The sequence below is a fragment of the Camelus dromedarius genome, chromosome 3 (assembly GCF_036321535.1).
Source record: "Camelus dromedarius isolate mCamDro1 chromosome 3, mCamDro1.pat, whole genome shotgun sequence".
Lineage (NCBI taxonomy): Eukaryota > Metazoa > Chordata > Mammalia > Artiodactyla > Camelidae > Camelus > Camelus dromedarius.
In genome coordinates this window covers 36362689-36385790 of record NC_087438.1, presented here as the reverse complement: position 1 = coordinate 36385790, position 23102 = coordinate 36362689, and the positions used below count along the sequence as shown (strand labels likewise).

General features: G+C 42.0%; 1 protein-coding gene across 1 annotated transcript in view; it reads left to right on the top strand.

Annotated features, from left to right (window-relative positions):
* Window positions 1-23102, top strand: part of ANKRD55 (ankyrin repeat domain 55) — a 376849-nt gene that overhangs the window by 350230 nt on the left and 3517 nt on the right. Inside the window, exons 11-13 of the mRNA XM_031445357.2 lie at window positions 9283-9467; window positions 14965-15132; window positions 16847-17505. Of these exons, the coding sequence (XP_031301217.1) occupies window positions 9283-9467; window positions 14965-15132; window positions 16847-17505 (1012 nt within the window). The remainder of the gene's footprint in view (window positions 1-9282; window positions 9468-14964; window positions 15133-16846; window positions 17506-23102) is intronic.

Below are 23102 nucleotides of genomic sequence, written 5' to 3'. Positions count from 1 at the left end.
ACATAGACACCTGCACTGTTTATTTCCATCATCCCAGTGAGGGCACCCTTGCTGAACTGCTGCCATGACCCCTGTGATTCTGCCTGCCCTGCAGCGGTTTCACCCAGGCGTTTTCACGTGCCACACACAGCAGAGATGGGCACCTGGCACTTTCAGGGTTGACATTTGTGTCTGAGTTAAGGGGAAAACAGAAGTGATTTAGAAACTACTCTGTTTTTGTTCCTCCAATCTTGGCTTCAGTTACTTTGTAGCAGGGCCAGCCCTGGGCAAAGCTTGTTTTTGCCATCCCCACCTGCCCTGAGCACCCTCCTACACACTTTCAGTATCTAATCACCTGCCCTGTCCCCCTCACGCCACTCTCTGCCCAGAGCCCAGTCCTCTGTCTGGTCGGGGGCCACCACTGTAGTGGTGGCCCCAGGGCAACCCGGCTGGGCAACCAAGAAGCATCCCATGTGTGTTGGTTCTCAGCTGAGGTGAGAGTGGTATCAGAATCCAACATTTTCTGTGTATTCATTCCCATCATCCGTTTTCTGATTCCATAGATCTGGGGTGGGGCTCATGTATGTGCATTTTGAAAACTCTCCCCAGGGGATTCTGACCAACATGCCTCCTCTGCTCCCCCTTTCTCCACCACACCCCCAGTTTAGAGCTGCTTCTTGGGACATGGCCTTGCAATGGAATCAGCAGCAGTGCTTGTAAAACAACAGATTCCCAGATCTCACTTCTGATTTGGGATCTTTGTGAGTGGGAAGCCCTGTTTTTATCCTCCAAGAAGCAATTTGGCAAAATCAAAAGAACAGTGTGCTCAGTTGAGAAGATGTGAGTTTACACTGACAGACCTGGCTTTGTTCTGAGAAAGGTCACTGATATACTTGGCTTAACTATTTGTGTATCTTTGGGGTATGAGGGAGACTGTGCACATGACAGAGATATGTATACGTTTCCCGTTCCTCCAGGAGACTGTGATGTCCAGCTGGGGTTGAAAACCACTCTGATAAATGAATTCGTATTAATGGGTGCTGAAACCTTAGCTACTCCCACCTTAGATATTTGCATTTTGACCATGATTTTGTATAAGCATAATGCCTCACTCATTTATTTACTCAATCACTTAATAAATATTTAGTGAGACCTACTGTACATCTGGCATTGGAGGGTAAAAAGGTTAACAAGACAGGTCCCTTTTAGAACCCCTACAACTGTATGTAATATTACGTGTGTGGGCATGTGAGTATGTTAGCATACGTTTTTCTGAGGAAGGAGTCCACAATTTTTTCAATTTTTCAGTAAGGATCCATAACTACCCCAACCCCCACCCCCACCAAAGGTTAAGAATATACTCTGGAGGAACCATGCACCCTCTCCCTCCCTGTGGTTAGCAGTAAAACTCAGAAGTGGTATGTCCTGCCCTTTACCCTGCGGAGAAGACTGAGGGTAATTCCAAATGTCAGCTGAAACCATGATGACACTTACCTCCTTGGGCCTCCTTGTTCATTTATAACACAAGGCCAGCATTGTGCTCCTCTTACAGTTTTTCCACATAAATGACTCCATTTCCCGTTGTCATTTATTCCTTTCGCTGAACTTCCGGCTTTTCTTTTGGACCATATGAGACCATATTTAAAGCTGCAGCACTTTGAAATAGTAAAGCCTCTCTATGTGACACAGGTAACCAAAGCAGGAAAGATTTGAAATCTTGGGCCCACAAAGTAAACCAAGTTGGACTTCTGCGCCCATTTCTTGGGTCCCTTGGTAGCTGGTGGTGCCCTCCTGTGGGCCCATTGCCCTCATTCACCTCCCGCATATGCCTAGGAGTCCTCAGTCCGCTATCGCTGTCCCTGTCTCCATCCAGTCTCCCTTGATGGAATCTCATCCCTTTGGGGCATGTGCTTGCCTATCTGTGATGACACTAGCTTATCAGGAGTCTACACAGATATCTCTTGACCTCATCTCCCTCTTACTCCTCAGTGCCGCAGAAGTTTAGTCATTAATCTTTATCTCACCTATCATTCTACTCAGAATATTCTCAGGTCAATAAATGCAGCTCTGACCTCTCTCTTGAACTTTAGAGTCACATTTCCAGCTGCACTGGGCATCTTCCCATAGTTTCTCATGGACGCTTCAAACTCAACATGGTCAAACTGAATCCGTGGTCTCCCCTTCCATCACACTCCCATCCTCCTAGCAGCCCAAGCCAAAGTTGTCCACATGGTCCATGAACACTCCTTCTTTATCATCTTTCACATCCAGTTGGTTGTCAAGACCTCTCAATTCTACTTCCTCAGGTCTCACATCTCTGTCACCTCCTTTCTATCCCTGCTCTATAGATCAGGGTCCCGCAGGAAGCAGCCCACTCAGATGGGATTAATTGAGCAGAAATTCATAAAGAGGCTATTTACACACAACAGCAGGTTGCCATTAGGGCATCTGGGCCTAAAAGGGCATGGAAGGGGAGTGGTTACCAAGATATAGCAAAAGCTATAGCTGTAGGAGAAGGCTCGAGGCAGAAACTGAAGCCTTTGATAGAATAACAAAACTGTAGCCAAGCAGGGAGAGAACGGAAAGATAAATACCTCACTCTTTCCTCCTTCATCTATCTTCTGTCAGTGCCACTCGCTGGCCAAACCCAACTAGAAACCAAAGAGCAAGGAAGCCCATTGGATGCAATTCATACATACTAAAGGGTAGAGAGCAAGTTGAAAAAAGACAGAGTAGACCTGGAGGAACAAATGGAGACAATTTAGCACACCTACCATCACTTCCTTAGATCAAGTTTCCCCATCTCTCTCACCTGAACAGTTTCAGTATCTGTATTCCTACTTTCAGCCCTTTCCTTCTCCCATCTGTTCTCACATTGCCAAGTGCTCTTTCTTCAGATCACAAAGGAATGTACTAACGTAACTGTTTCTACAGCAAAATAGTTATGGTCACTGTTGGTCCTTGGCTCAGAAACCTTCAAAGAGTGCCATTGTGTGGTAAAGAACAAACTCCTTGGATTTCCACTTACTGCTGTGAATGCCTGCTCCCCACCCCACCCCACCCCCCTGCCCTTTCCTCTTCAGCTCATATAGGCTGTACTCCAGTCATGAGAGAATATTAATAATCTCTGTATCTCATAGACATTCATTCTGTCTTCCCCTTTGTCATGTTCTTCCCTTTTGGTGAAACATTTCTTTCTCCCTACATTCCCCACATCATCCCTTCTAACTGCAGAATTTGTACTTATTCTTCCTTATTTCTCAAGGCCCAACTAAGTTCATCCTCTTTGTTGAGCTCCCTTTCAGAATTTTCCCTCCATGTCGTCCATCTAGCACTTCCTTACTTCTATTACTAGTGTTACAATCAGCGAGGTGCCTGTGTCTCCTCTTCTAGACTGTGCACTTAAGGGCAATGTGCCTTATGCATCCAGATGTCTCTCAAGACCCAGAACAGATCTTTGTGAATCTTAGGTTATTAGAGAAGTATTCACTGAATTCACTTCAATAAACTTACCCATCTCAAGCCAATGAGATTAATGCCTTATTGGGTTCTTTCTGTGAAATACTGTTTTCCGCTTAACCAAGTTTTCCAGAAATGTAATACCTTAATATCAGGGAGTTTTTCCTAATGATAGGAATTCTAAGATAGATATGATGGCAGGTCAGTGAGAGGGGCAAGGATCTGCCCCGCAAATCTCACCACTAGCTCCTTCCTAATCCTAGAAGTTGCGTTTATTTAGACTTTTCCTTAGCAGTACTCTTCTTTCAGTACTCTTTTCAAGGGAAGGTAGAAAGAAAAGAACTGCACTGATACAAAAACAACTATTTCATGTTTGTTCATTCAGTATGTGGTTGTGTGGTTAAAGAAAACACACACACACACACCCTTAGAGCTCTTGAATATACCATCAAGACCTTAGTGCCTGAGACTGGTTTGGTCCAGCATGGAGTCCTCCTCCTCCCTGTGGTGGCCAAGATCTGTGATCAACTGTTTGAATTGTGTCGAAATCTTATAAATATACTTTAACTCTAAATATATTTAGTATGCCAAAGGGTAAATATAAATGTCATATATCAGTGAATCCAGTTCATAAGATGAAAGAGCCTTAGAGCTGGAAGGAACCACACAAGTCATTTAGTCCAACCCCTCAGTCCACAGTTGGCAAAACTCGTGCACGGGGAGGCTGTCATCGCCAAAGCACACCCCAGACCCACGCGGGTACCCAGGCCCTCCCAGTGCTTGATAAGAGGCTATCTACAAAGCCACATAAGCCCAGAGTAAACAAAGAGAAAGTTTGCGAAATCAACCCCATTACCCTGGGAGCAGAGACTGACCTACCTTAAAGTGGCCTGCACGTGTGAGCTCCCCAGTGCTCGACTGTAGAGAGGAAAGGGATGAAGTAGAAAGAAGAAAAACAGGGTCTTGCCTCAGAGTAAATACAAATAAAGAAAAAAGTGAAAGGAAGGAGATAATGAGAAAAAGAGAGGGAAGCTAAAAAGGATGGGTAAATTCTAATCTGCTTGGCTTTGCCCATAGTTTGTAAGCCTTGTTTTACTAATTTGTTTATTTGTGCATTGTTCAGCAAGTATTTGCTATGAGTTACTCTTTTCTAAGCTCCATTTCAGCATAAAAATTCCCAGTCACAGATGTGGCAAGGACAATGCAGAGATACCCTGGAGACTGTCACCTTGCCAAACAGCTAGAAGCAGGAGCTAGCCACTTTCTACATACTAACACTGCAAGGAAGGAGGTTTTTGTGGGGTTTTCCCCCATATTAATCATTAGAACACCTGTGAAATGAAGCAGTTCAGCAGCTGAGGATCCCCATGCCTCACTGCCTCTCCCCTGCCGTTTCTCCCATCTTCCAAAACTCTCCAGGGTAGTCAGTCCCCAGCTTTGGGATACAGCAGCCTCTGGAGCCAGGCCAAGCAGAAAGCCTGGGTCCAAAGAGGCTAACCAAGAAGATGGTCCTAATTCTAAGCCAGGATATGGGGGCATCTTTCTCCTCTAGCTAGCCCCAAACCCTCAACTCTCAAATGTTCACACTGTATAAACTAGTAGATCTTCCCCTCCAGCTCCATTCCAGTCTAACACATCTGGCTCCAGATGAACTTATGGGCCAGTGTCTTCTCACAGCACAAAACCACCCACCCCTTTAAAGGGGCCTTGTGACCTAAAACCATAGCCTCTGCTCTGTATAGTCACCATCATGGGACAAGTGATAGAAACAGACCCACTACTTCCAAGAGAAGGAAGGATTTTGGAGTTCCCTTACCGAAGAAGTCACCATATAACTAATTTCCCCCAACATGTTAACAAATAAACAACTAGTCTTAAAGCTCCCACTAAGACTCCTTCGAAGGTCACTTAGAATAAAAAGGGTCTACAATCAGGATATTGGAATTTTGTTTTTTTATCAGTCTGCCTATAGCAAAATTACTTTACATTCATTCAACTTTCTTCTTGGCAAGGCTTATGTACTCCCTTCCTTCATGAGACAGAAAGAGAATGACTAGGACTCAGCAGTTCCCAGCAGTGTTCAGAGTACATGAAAGCAACTTGAAGGATTACCCATGGACAAAAACTACACAAATACATCAAAAATAAAATCTACAATCTCATCTGGCCACCCAGTGCAGAATTCTAGAGCTCCATGAGAATAAGATCTGTACAATAATCTTCCCCTATTGAATGGTGTTCCCACCAAACAGAATCCCAGTCTCCATTCTTCCTAAGGGCCTTCTGGGCACCATCTCATTTTTTCTGTTCTGGTGCTTCTTGGTTTCTGTGACCAAGGCTTCCCAGTCTTGGAACCTACCTTTGACTGACACTCAGCCCAGCTTGCCAAGAAAGGAATGCTGTTACCAGGAGACCACTGAGCCAGGGCCTCAGCTCACAGACTAGTACTCTCCAGGGCTCTCTCAAATTCTTACAAGAGTGCACCATGGCAACCCTCCTAGGAGAGGCTTTTGAAGCGCCTAATGTTGAAAGAAGTTCTCAGTTGGAAAGGTGCACTTCTTTGCTACTGATGCTGTCGATCTAAACAGCAGTTTTCACTTGAAACTCCCCTAGTATGAGCATGCAGGATCAAATAAATAGACCATTTCTTTTATCAAAGACGAAGTGGTGTAGTAAGGAAGTGCAAGGGTTCTGCAGGCAGTCCATCCTGGCTTTGGCACCTCTTGACCATGACCTTGGGCAACTTAATCCCTATGTGCCTCCAATTTCTCCCCTACAGTATAGAGATGATAAGAGTATCAATCTCATGGGGTTATTTTCAGGATTAAATGAGTTAGTACATGGAAATGCTTAGACCAGTGCTGAGCATAGATAGTTCACTCAGTGAACATCGCCATCAGCATTATTCCTGGGAGGATATGCTTATAAAGAAAAAGAAAATATAGCGATAATGTTATGAGTGTCAGGTTTAGAGGCAAAGGAATTGTCAGGAAGATCCCAAAAAGGCATTTTGGAGAAAAAATGTTAAGAGGTGGAAGTTCTCTTATCCAAAGAAGCCCCATGTAACACTCCAGCTCCCGAGGAAACTGCTGCCTAGGGACGGTCTGGTCAGGATCTTAGAAGAGGCCGATTCGGATGTGCTGGGCAGCAGCCGGGCTCAGTTTGCTGCTTCCAAAATTGCTCCTCCTTGTGTCAGGCGAGGAGGGAGAAGAGAGAGTGTGAGCAGTGGGTTTTGTTTTTTCCTTCTGTGCTTGATGCTCCCTCTTACACAGAGGGAGAACCATGACAGAGTGTTTTGCTGTTTGAATCACTTTGGCAACCCGAATTCCTTTGCTCTTCTAGGAAATTGTAAACAAAATAAATTCATTGAGTGGACATTATTTTTTTGCTTCTGTTTTCCCTCTCCAATGGCTAGTGCGTCTTAAAAGGGGAGAGGGGTCTCTTGATTGTTTTATTTTTTTTATTGAAGTATAGTCAGTTTACAATGCTGTGTCAATTCCTGGTTACAGCATAATATAGTTCAGTCTTGACTGTTTTAAATGTTCATATTTCAGACCCCTTCAAAAGATGTTGAAGTAAAATCAAGTAAAAGAATCTTAGCAAAGTTGATAAAGCAGGCATGAAAGTTTAGATACGGTCACTGTAACCACCTTCTGATGACAAGCATGCTATAGAACTTAACTCACTGATCCAAAAGATTTGAAAGTTATTGTGAGACAAAGGAGGATGGAAGGAGAAATAGGATGTAAGACGGAAAGTGAGAGGGAGAGAAAGAAAAAGGTTGAAGTCAGGGACCACCTATGGGCCTGCCACCAGTACAGCCACAGCGGGCCCCACACTCAGAAGGGAGCTCTGTGCTTGGGGCACGATGCTCTGTGGCCATTGGAAAATTCTCAATAACTCTATCTTTGAATTTGTGTTCTGTAAGTTAAGTCTGATAGGACAGGAGGGCAGTGGAGCCTTGGCTCACATGGTCCCACTTCCCTGCCACCCTGGGTCAGATGCTCAGGCCCCAGCTCCGCAGTCCTCTGGCAGGGTTTGGGCACAGACTCAGAGAGGGTCAGGATCAAGTACATGCCAAGTTGCAAGATGGGGCCCCAGGTACCTGGGAGGGTTCGCACTCTCTGTGTGAATCCCCAGCCTAAGGGAGTGTGACACTAAAGAGCAAATAAAAATCATGACAGTCAAGAGAGACACCGTAGAAGAAAGGAATACACTATTTCCCTGCTGAGTGAGCAGCAGTTCCACATTTTAATTTTCCCCTGGACTCCACAAATTATATAGCTGGCCCTGGTTGTAGCATTTAAAATCTACTCAGTACTTTTCCTGGGGCTCACAGTTGAGAGCTTTGAGTGCCCCGGGCATTTGGTCCCGCAAGAGGTTTCAGAACTGGTACCAGCTGCTGTCCCCTGATACAGTGGAAGTACACGGGAAGTTTCACGGTGTAGTGGTTCTCTGTGAAGCCAAGCTGAGTAACATCCGGAAAGTCAGTGGCGGATGCAAACAGAGAGGGGAGGGGAAGGAAGAGGACAATTGAAAACCAGTGAGTGCTGTTCCACAGAACTGTGCAAACTGACTCAGAGGTTCTAAACACAACCCTGGAGTCAGGTAAACTGGGATCATAAAATGGGAAGAATGCCAAAGGAAATTTAATGTAGGAACATTTATTATGAGGTGGCTGTTGAACAGCATTTAGAGTGCATTAAAATCGCAATTTTTAAAAATACAACTCTCCTTTTTTGCCCAGGGTCCCTGAGCGTGGCATGTGGCCTGGCTCCTGGCTCCCAGGACTACAGTGTCTCTCTCTCATTTCTTTAACCTGCTCCTCATGCCTCCTAGGGACCCCCATTCTACCCATAAGATTGGTGCATGGAGTTACAGGGTCTCTATGGATTCATTGAGAAAAGGAAGATGCTGATGTATATATTTGGACTGTTTTATAATCTTTCCACAGATATCAGGAGAAATCTGTAGGATAAGACTTTCCATTTGTGTGAGATAAAACTAGAATTTATTTTATTGGCCATTAAGGACTCTTTGTCATGTTAAATTGCAAATGCTTACACAGTGTTTTTTTCTGTTTTTCAGTCAAATGAAAAGGTAACATGCACAGCATTTATTTACTCATTTGTTCGAGCTGAAGGGATGTAGGATACTCTCAAGGAATAGCTAGTGGCTCTTAGGGCTGAGTTACTAAGAAGAGTATAGAATAGCCTCCTTTCAAAGATAAGATAAAAAGCTTATTGTAGACTGACACAGAAAGAGGGACCCAGTTTAGGTGGTTGCCTGAAGTTCTTTCCTTCTCATACTTGTTTTATTTCTTTATTGATTAGCTACTAAATTATGATCCACTTCCTTTCACAAAGAATTTTGGCAATTAAATTACATGCAGTTTATAGCAATTTGACCATTACTAGACCATTTTGGTCATCATTATGCCACCAGTCAGTACTCATCATCATCATTTTGTTAACCTTAAAATTAACACCGCCAGTTTCTCAGGGGTCAACGTCTACAGCAAGTGGGGAAGCAAATGAATAGGTTTAATGAGAAAGTTGTCTAGGAGGTCCACCCATCATGCTAGCTCTGATGTAGGTCAATTATACCTGTATTTAAGTCCTCCTTAGTTCACTACTTATGGAAGACAGTTTAGCTCTTACGCGAGACAAAAATCCCTGCAGTGACTTGAGACAAGTGGAAATTTGTTAGTGGGTTTGATAAAAGTGTATTTTCTTTTTTTGTTGTTGTTTTGAATTTTTTACTTTGAATTTTTATCTTAAGATGCATAGATGGGGAGGAGCACTGGATTGTACATAATGAGCTTTCTTTGACTCTGTTTTCCAGAGTGGAAATAGAATTCTGTGTTCCATCATTCTGAGCCATCACCAGGGTCCATCCATAATCAACTGTGACGATGAGAGTGGGAAGACGTGCGTGCACATCGCTGCAGCAGCAGGCTTCAGCGACATCATCGGCGAGCTGGCGAGAGTCCCTGAGTGCAACCTGCAGGCTCTGGATGTGGACGACAGGTATCCATGGCAACTCAGAAAGGGCTGGCAAATACCAGTCATCTTTTCTAAATTTTAACCTCAAAATAAATAACATGTCTAAGGAGTTATCCTATGTGATCAGATCCTTACTGCCAGTAATATTTATATATGTGCTTGTGACAATAAACCCTGCTCTATTTTAGTCAGGGCAGGAAAAGTCATTGTTATGGAGAGAAACGCTGTGACCGTACAGTGTTGTCAGACTTTCCACTTTTTGCTAAACATTCTCAGTGTTCTCAGAAAGCTTTCTGTATATGGCTTCCTGCTATATTCGCTTTTTGTTCTTAACAGTAAGTCTTATTTTTTTTTTCCTTCATTCCTGGATTATGTCGTAAAGTCAACAAGTTCTTGTTATCCAGAGAAGAGCATAATGGAGGGTTTGTATTCAGAACTAGATGTGACCTTATCATAGTTTTGTTTTGATTTTCTTCAATCATTAAAGATGTATTGGTGTAGAAAAGGAAACTGAGTCGAGAAAAGTAAAGAGACTTACCTCAGAGGTAGTTAACAACTAAATGAAAACCTGGACCCTTGTGTTCCAGACATAGAGCCATTCACCCATGATGCCCTTTACCCATAATCTACTATTACAGCTTTTTAACTACAATGTTTATCTAATCTTTGTTTCAGTTAGGCATAGATTCAATGGAAATACAAGAATAATGGAAATAAAAGAATAATACAGGTTCAATAGAAATGTAAGAATAATATAACAACAAATAAGACTATTGAATGGACACCAGACATTGACACAACATTGTAAATCAACTATACTTCAATTTTTAAAAACATCCAGGCCCCCCCAAAAAAGACTATTGTATGGAAATATAAGAACAATACAAAAATAATAATAATAATACAACAACAAATAACACTATTGAAAATAAGTATAAGGTTTGTATACTATCTGTGGTTTCTTTTACCTTTTTCTATTGAAGTACAAAATTAGCCACCTACTTATCATGATTTTAAATACCCCAAGAAGCACCTTCTACTTCCTGATACCTGAAATCTTTATACCACAAGGAAAAAAATTCTTGGGTTCCATGTAAGTCTCAGAAACTGGGGATGGTTAACATGATGACTTTAATTAAAATTAATGTTTAAATCATTGAAAGCAGACCTTTTCCTAAGAGCAGATGTTGAACCTGAGCAGGTAAGCAAGTAGAAGAGAAAAAGAAGGAAAAGAGGGCTGGAGAAAGTTTACCTACTTCAAAATACTTCTAGAACCAGCTCTGAATAGAGTATTTCCCATTCTGCATTATCACATGCTTAGCAGAGAAAATTTAGTTCCCCCAGCCTCAGGGAAGAAAGGAAAACCAAGGGGAGAAAAAAAGTCTACAAGACGGGTCCTACGAGGGTTCAAAGGGAAGTAAAATCTCAAGGAGGATCTAGTTCCTGCTCCAAAGCTCAGCTCATGTGTTGTATGCATTGATTAAATCCTGCTCTCCATTTTGTTTCAGTTTCTGCCTCGTGCAGCTCTGCCTCCACATTGAAACTGCAAGCTTGTGTTAGTATAGACGCTTTCACATTTTTCTTAGGCTTAAGTACTTAAGCATTTGTAATAATTGTGACTTCTCTTTCCTTCTTCTCTCTTCCAGTAGAGAGAAAGTTTTTGAGGAAAGGGAAGAAAAATAAGGCAATTATAAAAAAAAAAAGAAAGAAAGGAGGATGAGGGAAAATATGGGGGAACTAAGAACTAGTTCTGTGAGATAGTAAAACACATACATCTATGACATTTACAACATGGTGGCACTAGTTTGATTGATAGCCCAGAACACCTAACTCAGAAATAGCTTATGTAGCGTAAATGTCCCAAATTTCATCAGTCTAAAAGGTCATACTCTCCCTTAAAACCCAATTCATTTATCTTCAGGAAGGACAGTCTTTTATCAAATTCTCCTCCCTACATAGTTCTGGGAATTCTCTAGGGAATATTTACATGTTCCATAAATCACTCCTTGGCTGCTGACACCTCAGCCAATGTTCTTGCACCCATCATCTCCTGCCATTCAGAGACCACCTCATCAGCCCACTGCTTGCCTCTGATGCATTTCTTCTGCGTCATGGGCCCTGACCCTCCAGCTCCTCACTGGATAACTGAGTCCAGTCTGCTATGTTTGCAGGACTATTCTGAAGCTTGAGACAAGAAAGGAGCTACAGCTTAGATAACTTGAAATTGTATACTACAGATGGCCCACAAAGGCTCTATGTGTATTAGTTAGAAGCTTTGAAGTTATCTATGCTTCTTTTGTTTATCTTCAAAATAATTTAAGTTTCTCCTTTGTTTTTCTGGACCTCTTCTTCCATGCTGATGGTCAGAAGAATTAAAACAGTCAGTCTTAGCAATTGTTGTAAAGGAGTATTTCACAGTGTTCCAGAGTGAATTGTCACCTGTTGGTAAACCTGACTATATTAATGTCCAATTTACCATCTGCTGAATTTAATGGTAATATACTCTCTAAACAGGGGGGCATAATATGGCTGGTGCCTCATCTTGTTTTGTAATAAATATAGTCTGGAGACCTCTCACATAGAATGGAATGAATCATATCTGCTACAGATTCAAATAGGCAGTGTGATTGATCACTCTATTGAAAAAATATATGGTCCTAGTAAGTGTTCTCAAATTGCTGCCCATGGCATAACATGAGGAGAAAGATGCTTGATTGACAGAGGACACAGTCTATGCATGGGAACTCTGTTCATACTGTGGACATGGCTACTCTCCAAATACTAAAGCCCAAGCCCCTTCACAGATAACCCCAACTGAGCCCTTCTCCATCTAGCCCCCGGCTGCCTCCATGTCTGAGAGACCTCTTGGCTCTCCGAGGATTGGCCTTCTGCCAGGAGTCAGGCACCAGAGTGAGGCCAAGGAGAGGCCTGCCAGGCCTTCCTTTCCTGCCCCAGGATTGATTCTTTCCCAGAGTGACTGACAGAAAGAATAGCCATTCTCTTCACAGGAAACCCCTTTTGCAGGAATGTCATCTCTCTCTGTGCCTCTCCTTAACCTCCATGGTCCCACTGTACTTCCCAGCATCTCTGCCAAGGAATCTGGCCCCCTTTGCTCTTGGGTCCAGTGGTCCTTTATGCTCTTAATCACCCTCTTGTCTCATCTGCCTTGACAGCTGTTGGGGACTCTTTCTACTGTTGGGGAACTATTTTGCTCCAGTTCTGTCTCAGTTCTGGGCTTTACTTTTGGAAACAGAGAGACACTATTTCCCTTATCCAGCCTGCTACATCCCTCCCCTGAGGTTGAGCACAAAGTCAACCATTTCTTTAAATGGAGGAAAGAGAAAGAGAAAAAGTGTATGTATGTATGTATGTATGTATGTATGTATGTATGTATGTATGTATGTATGTATATGTCAGGATCTCAAAATATGATCTCACCACATTAATAAGTTGAGAAAAGTTGGCTATGTAACTGGAAAAACAGACCAGCTCCACACATACCAAAATACACATTATAGACACACATACAGTTTTTTTAATCCAGATAAATCTAGAAGCAAATATTTGGTTTCCTTTTTATCTACATTTGGTAAAATTTACTCTCTCTTTTTTTCTTTTGATGTATAGTTCTGAGTTTTAATGCAAGCATAGATTCATGTAACTACCACAGACAAGATTCAAGACAATTCCATCAAATCCAACATCAACTCAGTTTGTTCTTTTGTAGTCAAGCCCTCTCCCATCCTGAGCTCTAGGAACCACTGATTAGTTCTCTGTCTCTTGGGTTTTGCCTTTTCCAGAATATCATGTAAATGGAAATATACAGTATGTAATCTTTTGAGACTGACTTATTTCACTTAGTAAAATGCACTTGAGATTCATCTATGTTCCGTAAATCAGACTGTTCTTTATATTGCCTAGTTGTAGTCCGTTGTGTGGATGAACTACAGTTTGTTTATCCTTTCACCCGTTGAAGGACATTGGGTTGTTTCCAGTTTTAGGTGATTATTAATAATGTTGCTATAAACATTTGTGTACAAGTTTTTGTGTGAACAAAAAAATTGTCATTTCTTTAGCAATATATCTAGAAGTGAGATTACTCAGTCATGTGGTAAGTATGTTTAACTTTAGAGGGAACTAACTGTTTTCTGGTGTGGCTATTTCTGTTTTGCCTTCCCACCAGCAATGTATGAAAGTTCCAGTTGCCCCAAATCTTTACCAGCACTTGGTATTGCCAGGGTTTTGGTTTTTGGTTTATTTTTGTTTGTTTGTTTGTTTTAATTTTTTTAGCCATTTTGATAAGTTTGTAGTGGTATCCCATTGTGGTTTGAATTTGCATTTTGCTAATGAAAGATGTTATAGAGCACCTTTTTAATGTGCTTATTTACCATTATGCATAATTCTCTGATAAAATGTTCTAATCTTTTGCTAATTTTTTTATTTAATTTTATTTTTTTAATGGAGATACTGGGGATTCAAACTAGGACCTCATGCATGCTAAGCACATGCTTTACCACTGAGCTATACCATCCCCCTTTTGCTAATTTTTAAAGTTGGCTTGTGTATTTTTCTATTGTTCAATTTTGAAAGATTTTATATATTCTGAATATAAACCCTTTGTTGGATATGAAATTTGCAAATATTTTCTCCCAGAGTCTCTGGCTTTTTTTTTCCCATTTTCTTAAGAAAATACTGGTTTTACAATTTAGCAAAGGTTTAAATACTGATGAATATTTGTCCACCTTCTGGCTGATGAAGGAGTTTCTAAAACATAAAATCATGAAACAAACCAAAAATGAAGAGGTCATTAAGTGTCATTATTTTTTAAAATTTTTAATAGAAAATGGAAAAAATTGCTAAAAAATTAAAAGCTAAGTAACAAATTGGAGAAATATTTTCATAAACATAAACTAGAAAAAATGGATTATCTTTAATATTTAAAAAGCTCATGTAAATTAGTAAGAAAACTAACAATTTAATGGAAAAATTGGTATAGGGCATTGAGTCATCTCAATGAAGAAATTCAAATGGCAAACATATTTCAAAAGTTCGTCCTCACTATTAATTAAAGAAAGGCAGCAGAAAACAACACTGAAGTATCATTTTGCCTACCAAGTTGGGAAAGATTTTTAAAGATGGTACTAAAGATAACTAATATAAATAAGGCATAAGGACACAGCTGGTAGGAAGAGAAATTGAGTCTTCTTCGAAGGCAGTTTTGCACTATGTATAAAGAGCCTTAAAATTGTTCATACCCTTTGACTCACTGCTTCCTCTTCTAGGAAATTCTCAGAAAGGCCAGAGAAGGCAGAAGGCTAAGGAATGTCAGAATTAGAGGAGAGGCCCCTACACATGTACACCATCATCCTGAAGCCCCACTTAATACATACCATTTCCACACTGTAAATAGCAACCAGTCTCTCCTGCCACCATCCAACTTGGAGCAGGAGCTGTTGCCAGCTAAACCACCTGTACCATTCGTGTGCTTAGGCACTTGTGTTGTTCCCCTGTGGTCCCCCAGGACACCTCTGCACTGGGCTGCAGCTGCAGGGAAGGCAGACTGTGTGCAGTCACTGTTGGAGCTGGGCATGGACAGCAACCTGCGAGACATCAATGAGAGCACGCCCCTGGCCTACGCCCTGTACTGCGGCCACACGGCCTGTGTCCAGCTCCTCTCCCAAGACAGCAGGTGAGCACACGAGGAGGCATTCATTTTTCCTTCCTCTCAAAGATTTATAAAATTGGATGAAATTTTTTAAACTACCCATGCACAAAACTAGGAATAAGTGAATAACTGTGTTTGCCATTATCTAATATAAAATGACATGTCCTTGACTCTGTGGAGGAAAATAATAGTAGCAAGCCTGAATCTGTCAGCCCAACATTCACTAAAATTTAATCTTTTCTTTCCTTTTTCTCCCTTTTCTCTTACCTATATGCCATGTCCTCTTAATTGTTCTTTTGGCTAAATCAACATTTCTCTCTGTCAAGTGAGTCAGGTGTAGGTGAAGCACCTTGAACGACCTGACCATACACGTATGTCTACACATTTTAACAGCATCTTGATATTATTATGAATATAGTTTAATCCTCATAAAACCCCTGAAGTCTGTCAGGGACCCAACCTTCGAGGTTCAGTGGACCACAATTTGAGACCTGCTGACCCAAATCACAACCTTTAACAGGAGGAGGAGACTGATTGTAGAATATGCTGAAGTAGCATTAAATAAGGGCATGTTCTATCTGGAGAAACTTGAAAGAATGTTACAGCTCTCCTGGGGTTCTCTCTGACAGTATCAGGACTCCAGAAGCTGTGTTTGGTATTTCAAAAAGCCTACTGGAAGGTGAAAGAAGGAAGATAAAAATATGTCATGGGAATAAAGATTCAATTGTGCACTGTGTGACCTGCAAGGGAGAAAAAAAAAATTACATGCAGCCAAAATAAGTGGTGATGTTTTTCAAATTACAGATTACAATATCTCACTCCAAAGAGTAATGTTGCAATCTGGCTTTTAGGGCCTGCACATGGGTCAGGTTTCATCAATTAACTCATACCACAGAAAGCATTAAATCAATTGTGGCCTCAAAAGAGAATAACACAGAATTTTCCAAGGAATAAAAACAGAGTAGAGCCTCAGGGAAACTCTCAGCACAAGAAGAGCCAGCGGACAGCTGCTGACCTTTATTTCCTTTAGAAATTGCCCACCCATTGGGCATTGCTCACTTTTCTTTTGCTGCCACGCCCAACCTCTGACTTACACACTTCCTCTTCTGCAGCTGAAGCCCAACAAAAGCTTCTCTCCTTGGCTGCTTTTAGTATACTTTTTTTTTTTTAAAGTGTTTTTCAATAGGAAATTTAGTAGAAACTCAACAAGAAACAACACACAAACAGCATAAAATGGGCAGTCTTACTGAGGTGGATAATGTCAGAGTTCTGCCCAGACCTCCTGGGACCCCTTTCAGAGAAAGCGTAAAACCACACTCCCCCTACCTCTGCAACCTCCACCCTGCTGCTGCTAGTTGAAGCCTGAACTCAACATTTGCCCTTCATGTCTTGCACTCCTACTGATGTCCTTAAGAAGTGAGAACAGTAATGCTTTAAGCTATTTTCAGCTTAAGTTATCCCTTGGCGAAAACAAATTTTGAAAGGATAGCCCCTGAGTGAGCAAGAGGAATCTAACTAAGAAATGTTCTAACTGGGCAGAGAACGAACCAGGGCAAGGAAGGAGGTGGCAAAGGGTGTTCTTGCACATCACCTTTGACTTGAGAGGCTTTGGGGTGTCTGAATGATCTCGGACAACCTGCCCAAGCAGATGAAATAGTGGGAGGTATTTTCTTTGGTTGTAGTGTTGTCTCTACTTCCTATCCTCACATATCATCCTTATTATTTTGTATTCCCACAGAACAGAGCCTACTCGACCCCTTCCTTCCCAGAACAGTAGACCCCAGAGGAAGGAGGGACGATTCAGCATGCTCAATCATATCTTCTGCAAGAACAAAAAAGAAGAGCAGAGAGCCTATCAGAAGGATCACAGCAGGGACTGGCACATGGGGGAGCACACCTCGGAAGTCGATGACATCATCACCACCTTTGACAGCATCCTGGATACCAACTGTCAGGAACAGCCTGGTGATCAGGTGGCTATGGTGGACTTTAAGAAGAGGGCCTCAGAGAATTCAAAATATCACTTGCCAGAAAAGAAGCCCTTGGCCCATAAAGGTCTTCCACCAATCAGAACGCAGAGCCTCCCACCCATCACCCTGGGCCATAACTTCCTGACAGCCTCCCAGGGGGCCACTTCCCATGCTGGCCTGAGCTCTGGTTCTCATCACACAGCCCAGCGATCTCAGAAAAGTCGAAGTGAGCAGGATTTATTGAATAACAGAACTGGCTGCCAGGCATTGCTGGATAACCCTTGGAAAGGGGATTCTAACCAGGTGTTCTATAAAGCGTGGACTGTGTCTGCTTCTGATAAGCTGTTAGACAGGTTGCTCACCAGCAAATCTCACCAGGAGGTGTCAGGACCACCACATCTTCCTCATCTACATAATCCTTCATCAGGTAATGTCCTTGTTTCCTTCTTCCTCATTCCTGGCAGCCTCTATACAAAAACTGTGTCATGCAGTTCTGGCTTAGGAACTGGAGTGATAGCAGTACCCTAGAGGACAGGACCAGAAGGAAATGGGTGATTAGGCCACCTTTTTCCCTCGAGTCCTCTGGGTTCAGGATTTCCAAGCTATAGAAACATTCTGCTTTTCCACCCTGAGAGCAATCATCAAGCAAAAGTATGTGCCTTCTAATCTCATCACAGCAAATGTGTGTGGTGACCAGTCTATTAGACCAGGAATATTACTATTTACACCAGCAAGGATTCTTACCCAGGGGTATATGGCAATATCACCTAAGAGAAGTTGATTTGTTTGTGTGATTATTTTTAAATCAGGTGTTCATTCCTCACCCTAGACCTACTGAACCAAAATCTTGGTAAGGAAGGAGGGGAAATGACAAAGCCTTCTATGTATACGTGCAGAAAGAGAACCCACTCACACATGTATGGTTCAAGTCTCCACACATACCAGAGGGTTACATGGCAGTTCTCCTTGCTACCTCTTCCCCAGCTACCCAGTGCCCTTCATCCAAAGCTACTAATATTGTTAATTTTTAATTTATCCTTCCAGAGATGTTCTATACAGGTATATATTTATACACATTTAATATGTATACATACTGTCAGGCTGCACCTTGCAGGCCTACAAGGCCTGTACTCACCCAGCTTCAAGACCAAAGAAAGAGCCTGGAGTCAGTGACAGAGACATCAGTGGTTTAATGGGTAGGGGGATCTTACATGTCTGAAGCAAGGTCCTGGAGCGACACCCCACCGTGTGCCACAGCCTTTGCTCCCAGGGGAGGGGTGCTTAGCAGTTATAGGGGGAATTACATCAGGTTGGCTCATTAGTTACCAGGGCAACCAGCACAGGGGCATGCCCCTCACTACCCCTTTGATAAAAACAGTCACTAGCTGGGGCCTGGGGCAGGTATGTAGGAAGGTCTGTCACGTGAGTCGGGTGTGGGTGAAGCAGGCACTAGTTGAGCGGGGAATGCACAGAGACCAAGAGAACATCACCTTGAACCGCCTGACCATACACGTATGTCTACACATTTTAAATAAATGTATCACACTAAAGTATCTATATTTTTATATACATACAAGCAATATATATGTGTCTATTCTCCCCCCAAAAAATTATCACCCTAAAAGTTTCATTTATATTTTTTTAATGATCCACAGGTGATTGTGATGCCCACCAGAGACTAAGAACTATTGTTCTAAAACCAAGGCTGCAACACAGCTTCCAAAATCAGTTCATTACCACAGTATCTTATTTTTCTAAGTGAATTAATGACTAATATTTTAAAATCATGAAGCTTCACATAAAAATTTTAAATTATAGCTTTTGTTGGGAAATTGAAAAACTTGGCAACATTGAACCCAAATAGCAATTGGCAGTAATTGGCTAGTTCTGAGTAACCACTGCCCCCATGGACACCACTTGGGCATCACTGCCCCCAGTTCAACTCAATCCACACCACTCTCTAGTATCTCTCCATGGAGTGTCAATTGTTCATCAACACATTTCTCTTGTTGTTTTTCTAATAGTAGGGTTAAGGGGAGAAATTATATATTTCTTGAACCCACAGTTCTGTCAAAAGTAGAATAAAGGGAATGTTAAATAATTAGCTGTGCCTGTATCAAAGCTTTTTTTTTTTTCAACCAACATTTTTGAGTGCTGATAATAACTAGAAGCCATTCTAGGTAACTGAGTCATAAGATAAATCTTCCAAGAAACTTCAGCCTATAAACGAGCTTTAAGGAATATGGATTTGCTAAAATAATTGTGCAACTCACTTTAAATTGACTTTCTTCTCATATTTAGATACAAGATCATAGGCATATTAAATGGAAAGGACCTTATTCATTCATTCTTTAAATGACTGTTGAGTATCTATCATCCCAGTTTATCAAGAGGCAGCGTATTCAGTAGTTAAGAGAGGGATTCTGAAGCCACACTACGTGGGTTCAAATTCTAGCTCTCTCATTTACTTGTTGTTGCTGAATCTCTCTTAGCTTTTGTTTCCTCATGTGAAAAATGGGAAGAAATTTAGAACTGTGGGTTGCTGTTAAGATTAAGCAAGTTGATACATGTAGTTAGAACTGTGATTTAAACGTAGTACTATACACACACATTTGTGGTTTTTCTTTTTAAACTGTGTGCCAGGCCCTATGCTAAGCACTGTGCCTTAGAGACAAGCTAGAAATGACCTTTGTTTAAAAGGTGATGAAATTTGCTCTCCGATCTAGTCTTTTCCCTCCAGCTCTCCTTTTATCTCGGGAAGCTACACTTCTCAGGCTCCCTTGCAGCTGCTTCCAGGTACTTGTGGCCAAGTGCCAGGAGGCACTGACAGAAGGGTAAGAGCAGGAGAAAAAGGGAAACCAGTTTAGTGCTACATAACATCCCTCTGCTTCCAACTCTTCCCACTCCTTCCACACAGCCCCTCACTCTAGCTCCCACTAGCTTCTGGGCCTTGGTCATACCACTCTTCCCCCTTATCCCTTCAGCCTAGAGGTGGTTGAATCTTCCTGCTATGGCTAATCTCTGGATTGTCCTTCTGCCCTGTCCTCTGGCTTCTCAGATTTTCTGTCACCAGTATAACCAACTTTCTATATAAAATTTCCTGTTTCAAAGACCTAGGGAGGTCTCTATTTTCCTAAATAATCCCTGACTGATAAGGGAAGACATCTCTCTGGGCCACAGTTTTCCTACCCTCTGGATAGAGTCTGGGAACATTTTGTTTCATGAGGTCCTTTCCACATAAAATTCACATGGCCTAGAAAAGTTAAAACAATTTGCTCAAAGTCTTACAACTAATTAGTGACATATTCAGAACTTGGACCCAGAACCCTAAATAGGAAGTTATCACCATGGCAGTGTATTTCTTTCTTTAAATTTCAAAGTCCAGTTAGTATGCTTACCAAATTATCTACAATGTGATTTTCTTAGAAATTACATTGTCCTCCCCAAAATAAAAAGATTTCCCTGCCTTATGGATTTTATTTTTGTGGACATTTTTAGCCCAATTTGAGATGTTGTTTTTAGAACTACTGAGGCTTCCAGACTACATTTGGGAGGGTTCACTTAAGTGGTTTAAGTTGTTAGTCTAGGCAGGTTGAAACTCAGCAGACTTCTGCACTGAGCTCCCAAACTTGATGTGAAAACCTAATGTGGTAAAGCAATTGAATGCTATAAATCATACCACTGCACCCTGGCTTGAACTTGGATCATCCCTTTACTTTGGATTTTCTCTTTTCCTGTCCTGGGTTTAGTAGAAATAATATGGGCTAGAGGTGCTACCGTTTGAATTCCTGGCAGCCAATATCCCGTGCTTACATCAGCAACCCTGAACATTTAGCTGTAATGATTATTACTTAACATTTATTGAGACCTGTCAGTGGGCTAGATGGAGAGAGCTGGGGGATGAGGCACTTAACCTAATGAGGGAATTTGGAGTACATCAGCTTAATTAGTTGCGAGCAGCTCTCAGAGAAAATGGAACAGAAAGCTCTGCGGTGTTTGCTACCAGCCTGGTTATTTACACGCCATCATAAGGAACATAAGAGAGTGCTTGCTTCCTTTCTCCCTCAAGAGAAAACTTCCTTCTTGAGAATTTTCTAGACTGCCCCAGCAACAGTGAGCTCTCTTCCTTATGTAGATCTGGTGCTGTGACCTCCTCCCCCCACTTCCCCCAAACCCCCCCTTCCCCGGTTAAACCCATCTGAGACTTTGCATCTTTCCAGGACAAAGGCCAGATTCTTTAGCTGGCAAACAGAGTCCTCCCACATGGCCTGGCCTCACCCATTCTCAGCTTCTGCACCTCCAGTCTCAAATTCTTTCCCCTCACCCACTTGAACAGTTCCCTGAATCTCTCTCAGTTCCCTGACAACCCCATACCTTTTCACTCTATGACTTCTTTGCCCACATCATTTTTAACTTCCATCTGCTGTGTGCTTCACAGATTCCTACAATCTTTTAAGAACCAGCTCAAAACTCACCTGCTCTGTGGAAGTCACCTTGCCTGCTGTAGGAGGTGTGGCCCATTTTTACTATTTATCATAAAATAGCTCCACCTTTTCTAGCCTCCTCTGGGGCAGACAGTGAACTTACGTACACACTAACCTTTCAAAAACACTGCAGGAGAGAAGTTTTTAATCCCCATTTTAGAAATGAAGAAGTTAAGGAGTAGAGTGATTAGCCCACCTGCCTAAGGCCACAGAGCTACCTTGGAAGTGGCCGTGTAGACATTCAAACAAGGTCTGTGGGATTCAAGACACCATGACCTCTCTGGATCCTCCTTTCCTCTGCAATACCCTCACAGCACTACTTGTGGGCTTCGACTTTACCTGCCTCCTCCAATACACATCCGTCACTCACCCTGAGCATCTTGCCTTCTCTACCCCTTGTACTCTAGGCTCTAGAATACACCGAGTTTGCGATAGTTAAGTGCTAAATTTATTTATTTGTTATGATTATTATTGGTCCTTCATCCTCTTCTGGTTCCTTCACTTAAATGTGAAAACCTTACCCATCTTTTCTGAGCCAGTGGTCCTCATCCCTGTGCTCACAGGCTGGACATTCCCTGAAGATGCCTACAGCACAGATATGAGAATTCTGGGCTTTGCACCCTCCACCCTGCTCTTCAAAACTAAGCAAAATGCTAGTATGGGATGAAGTTTAACTCTGTTCCCACGTCCTCCTAAATCACTGCTGAAGTCCCTCTCTGACACTTCTCCTATCCTTTTGATATTGCTTTGGCCCCTAAGGAAGAGGCATGATAGTGTGGATTTTAGGGCCAGGCAGACCTAGGTTGGAGCCCAGGCTTTGTCACCTCCCATCATGTGACCTTGAGCACATTTTAGAACTTCTCCCAGCCACACCTCCCTCATTTGTAAAATGAGGATGATAATAGTATCTGTCTCATAAGGGAAGGTGATTGTAGGATTAAATGAGATTACCCCTACAGCATTTAGACCTGTCCCTGCCAATAGTAAATTCAATATGGATTATCCATAATTGTCACTATCTCATTTTTCAGTTTTGCAAATTTCTGCTCAAGTGTTCATGAATAAATAAGATAGGAGCTGATACGGATTTTACTGTAATTCTACTCAGGAATATTTTCTTTTTAAATAATGGCTTGTGAACTTATTTGACCTTCAGAGTTCAAAGGAGTAAAAATATAATGGCAGAATGTCTACCAAAGAGACTGGAAGTCTTGCTTAATCTTCATCAAATGACACTGCTGAGATGACTGCCCCTATAAATCTACCATTGGACTCACCTACACAGGTGGAAGGTGGATCTTCTTGGCTAATGCTTTTTCCCCCTATTCTAAGGACAGCTTTGCCCAAATGAAAGCCTTAAACCCTATAAGTATTTCTGTAGTGATTCTGGCTCCTACTAAACTACTAAGCAAAAGGGCAAATGAATACATGCTCCACTGTGCAGGAGACCTTGTTAAACACTCCACAGAATAAGACTGTAATAACTGCCAGTGTTTACTGAGTGTTTACTCTGTAAGCTAAATGCTTTACATTTGTTCTC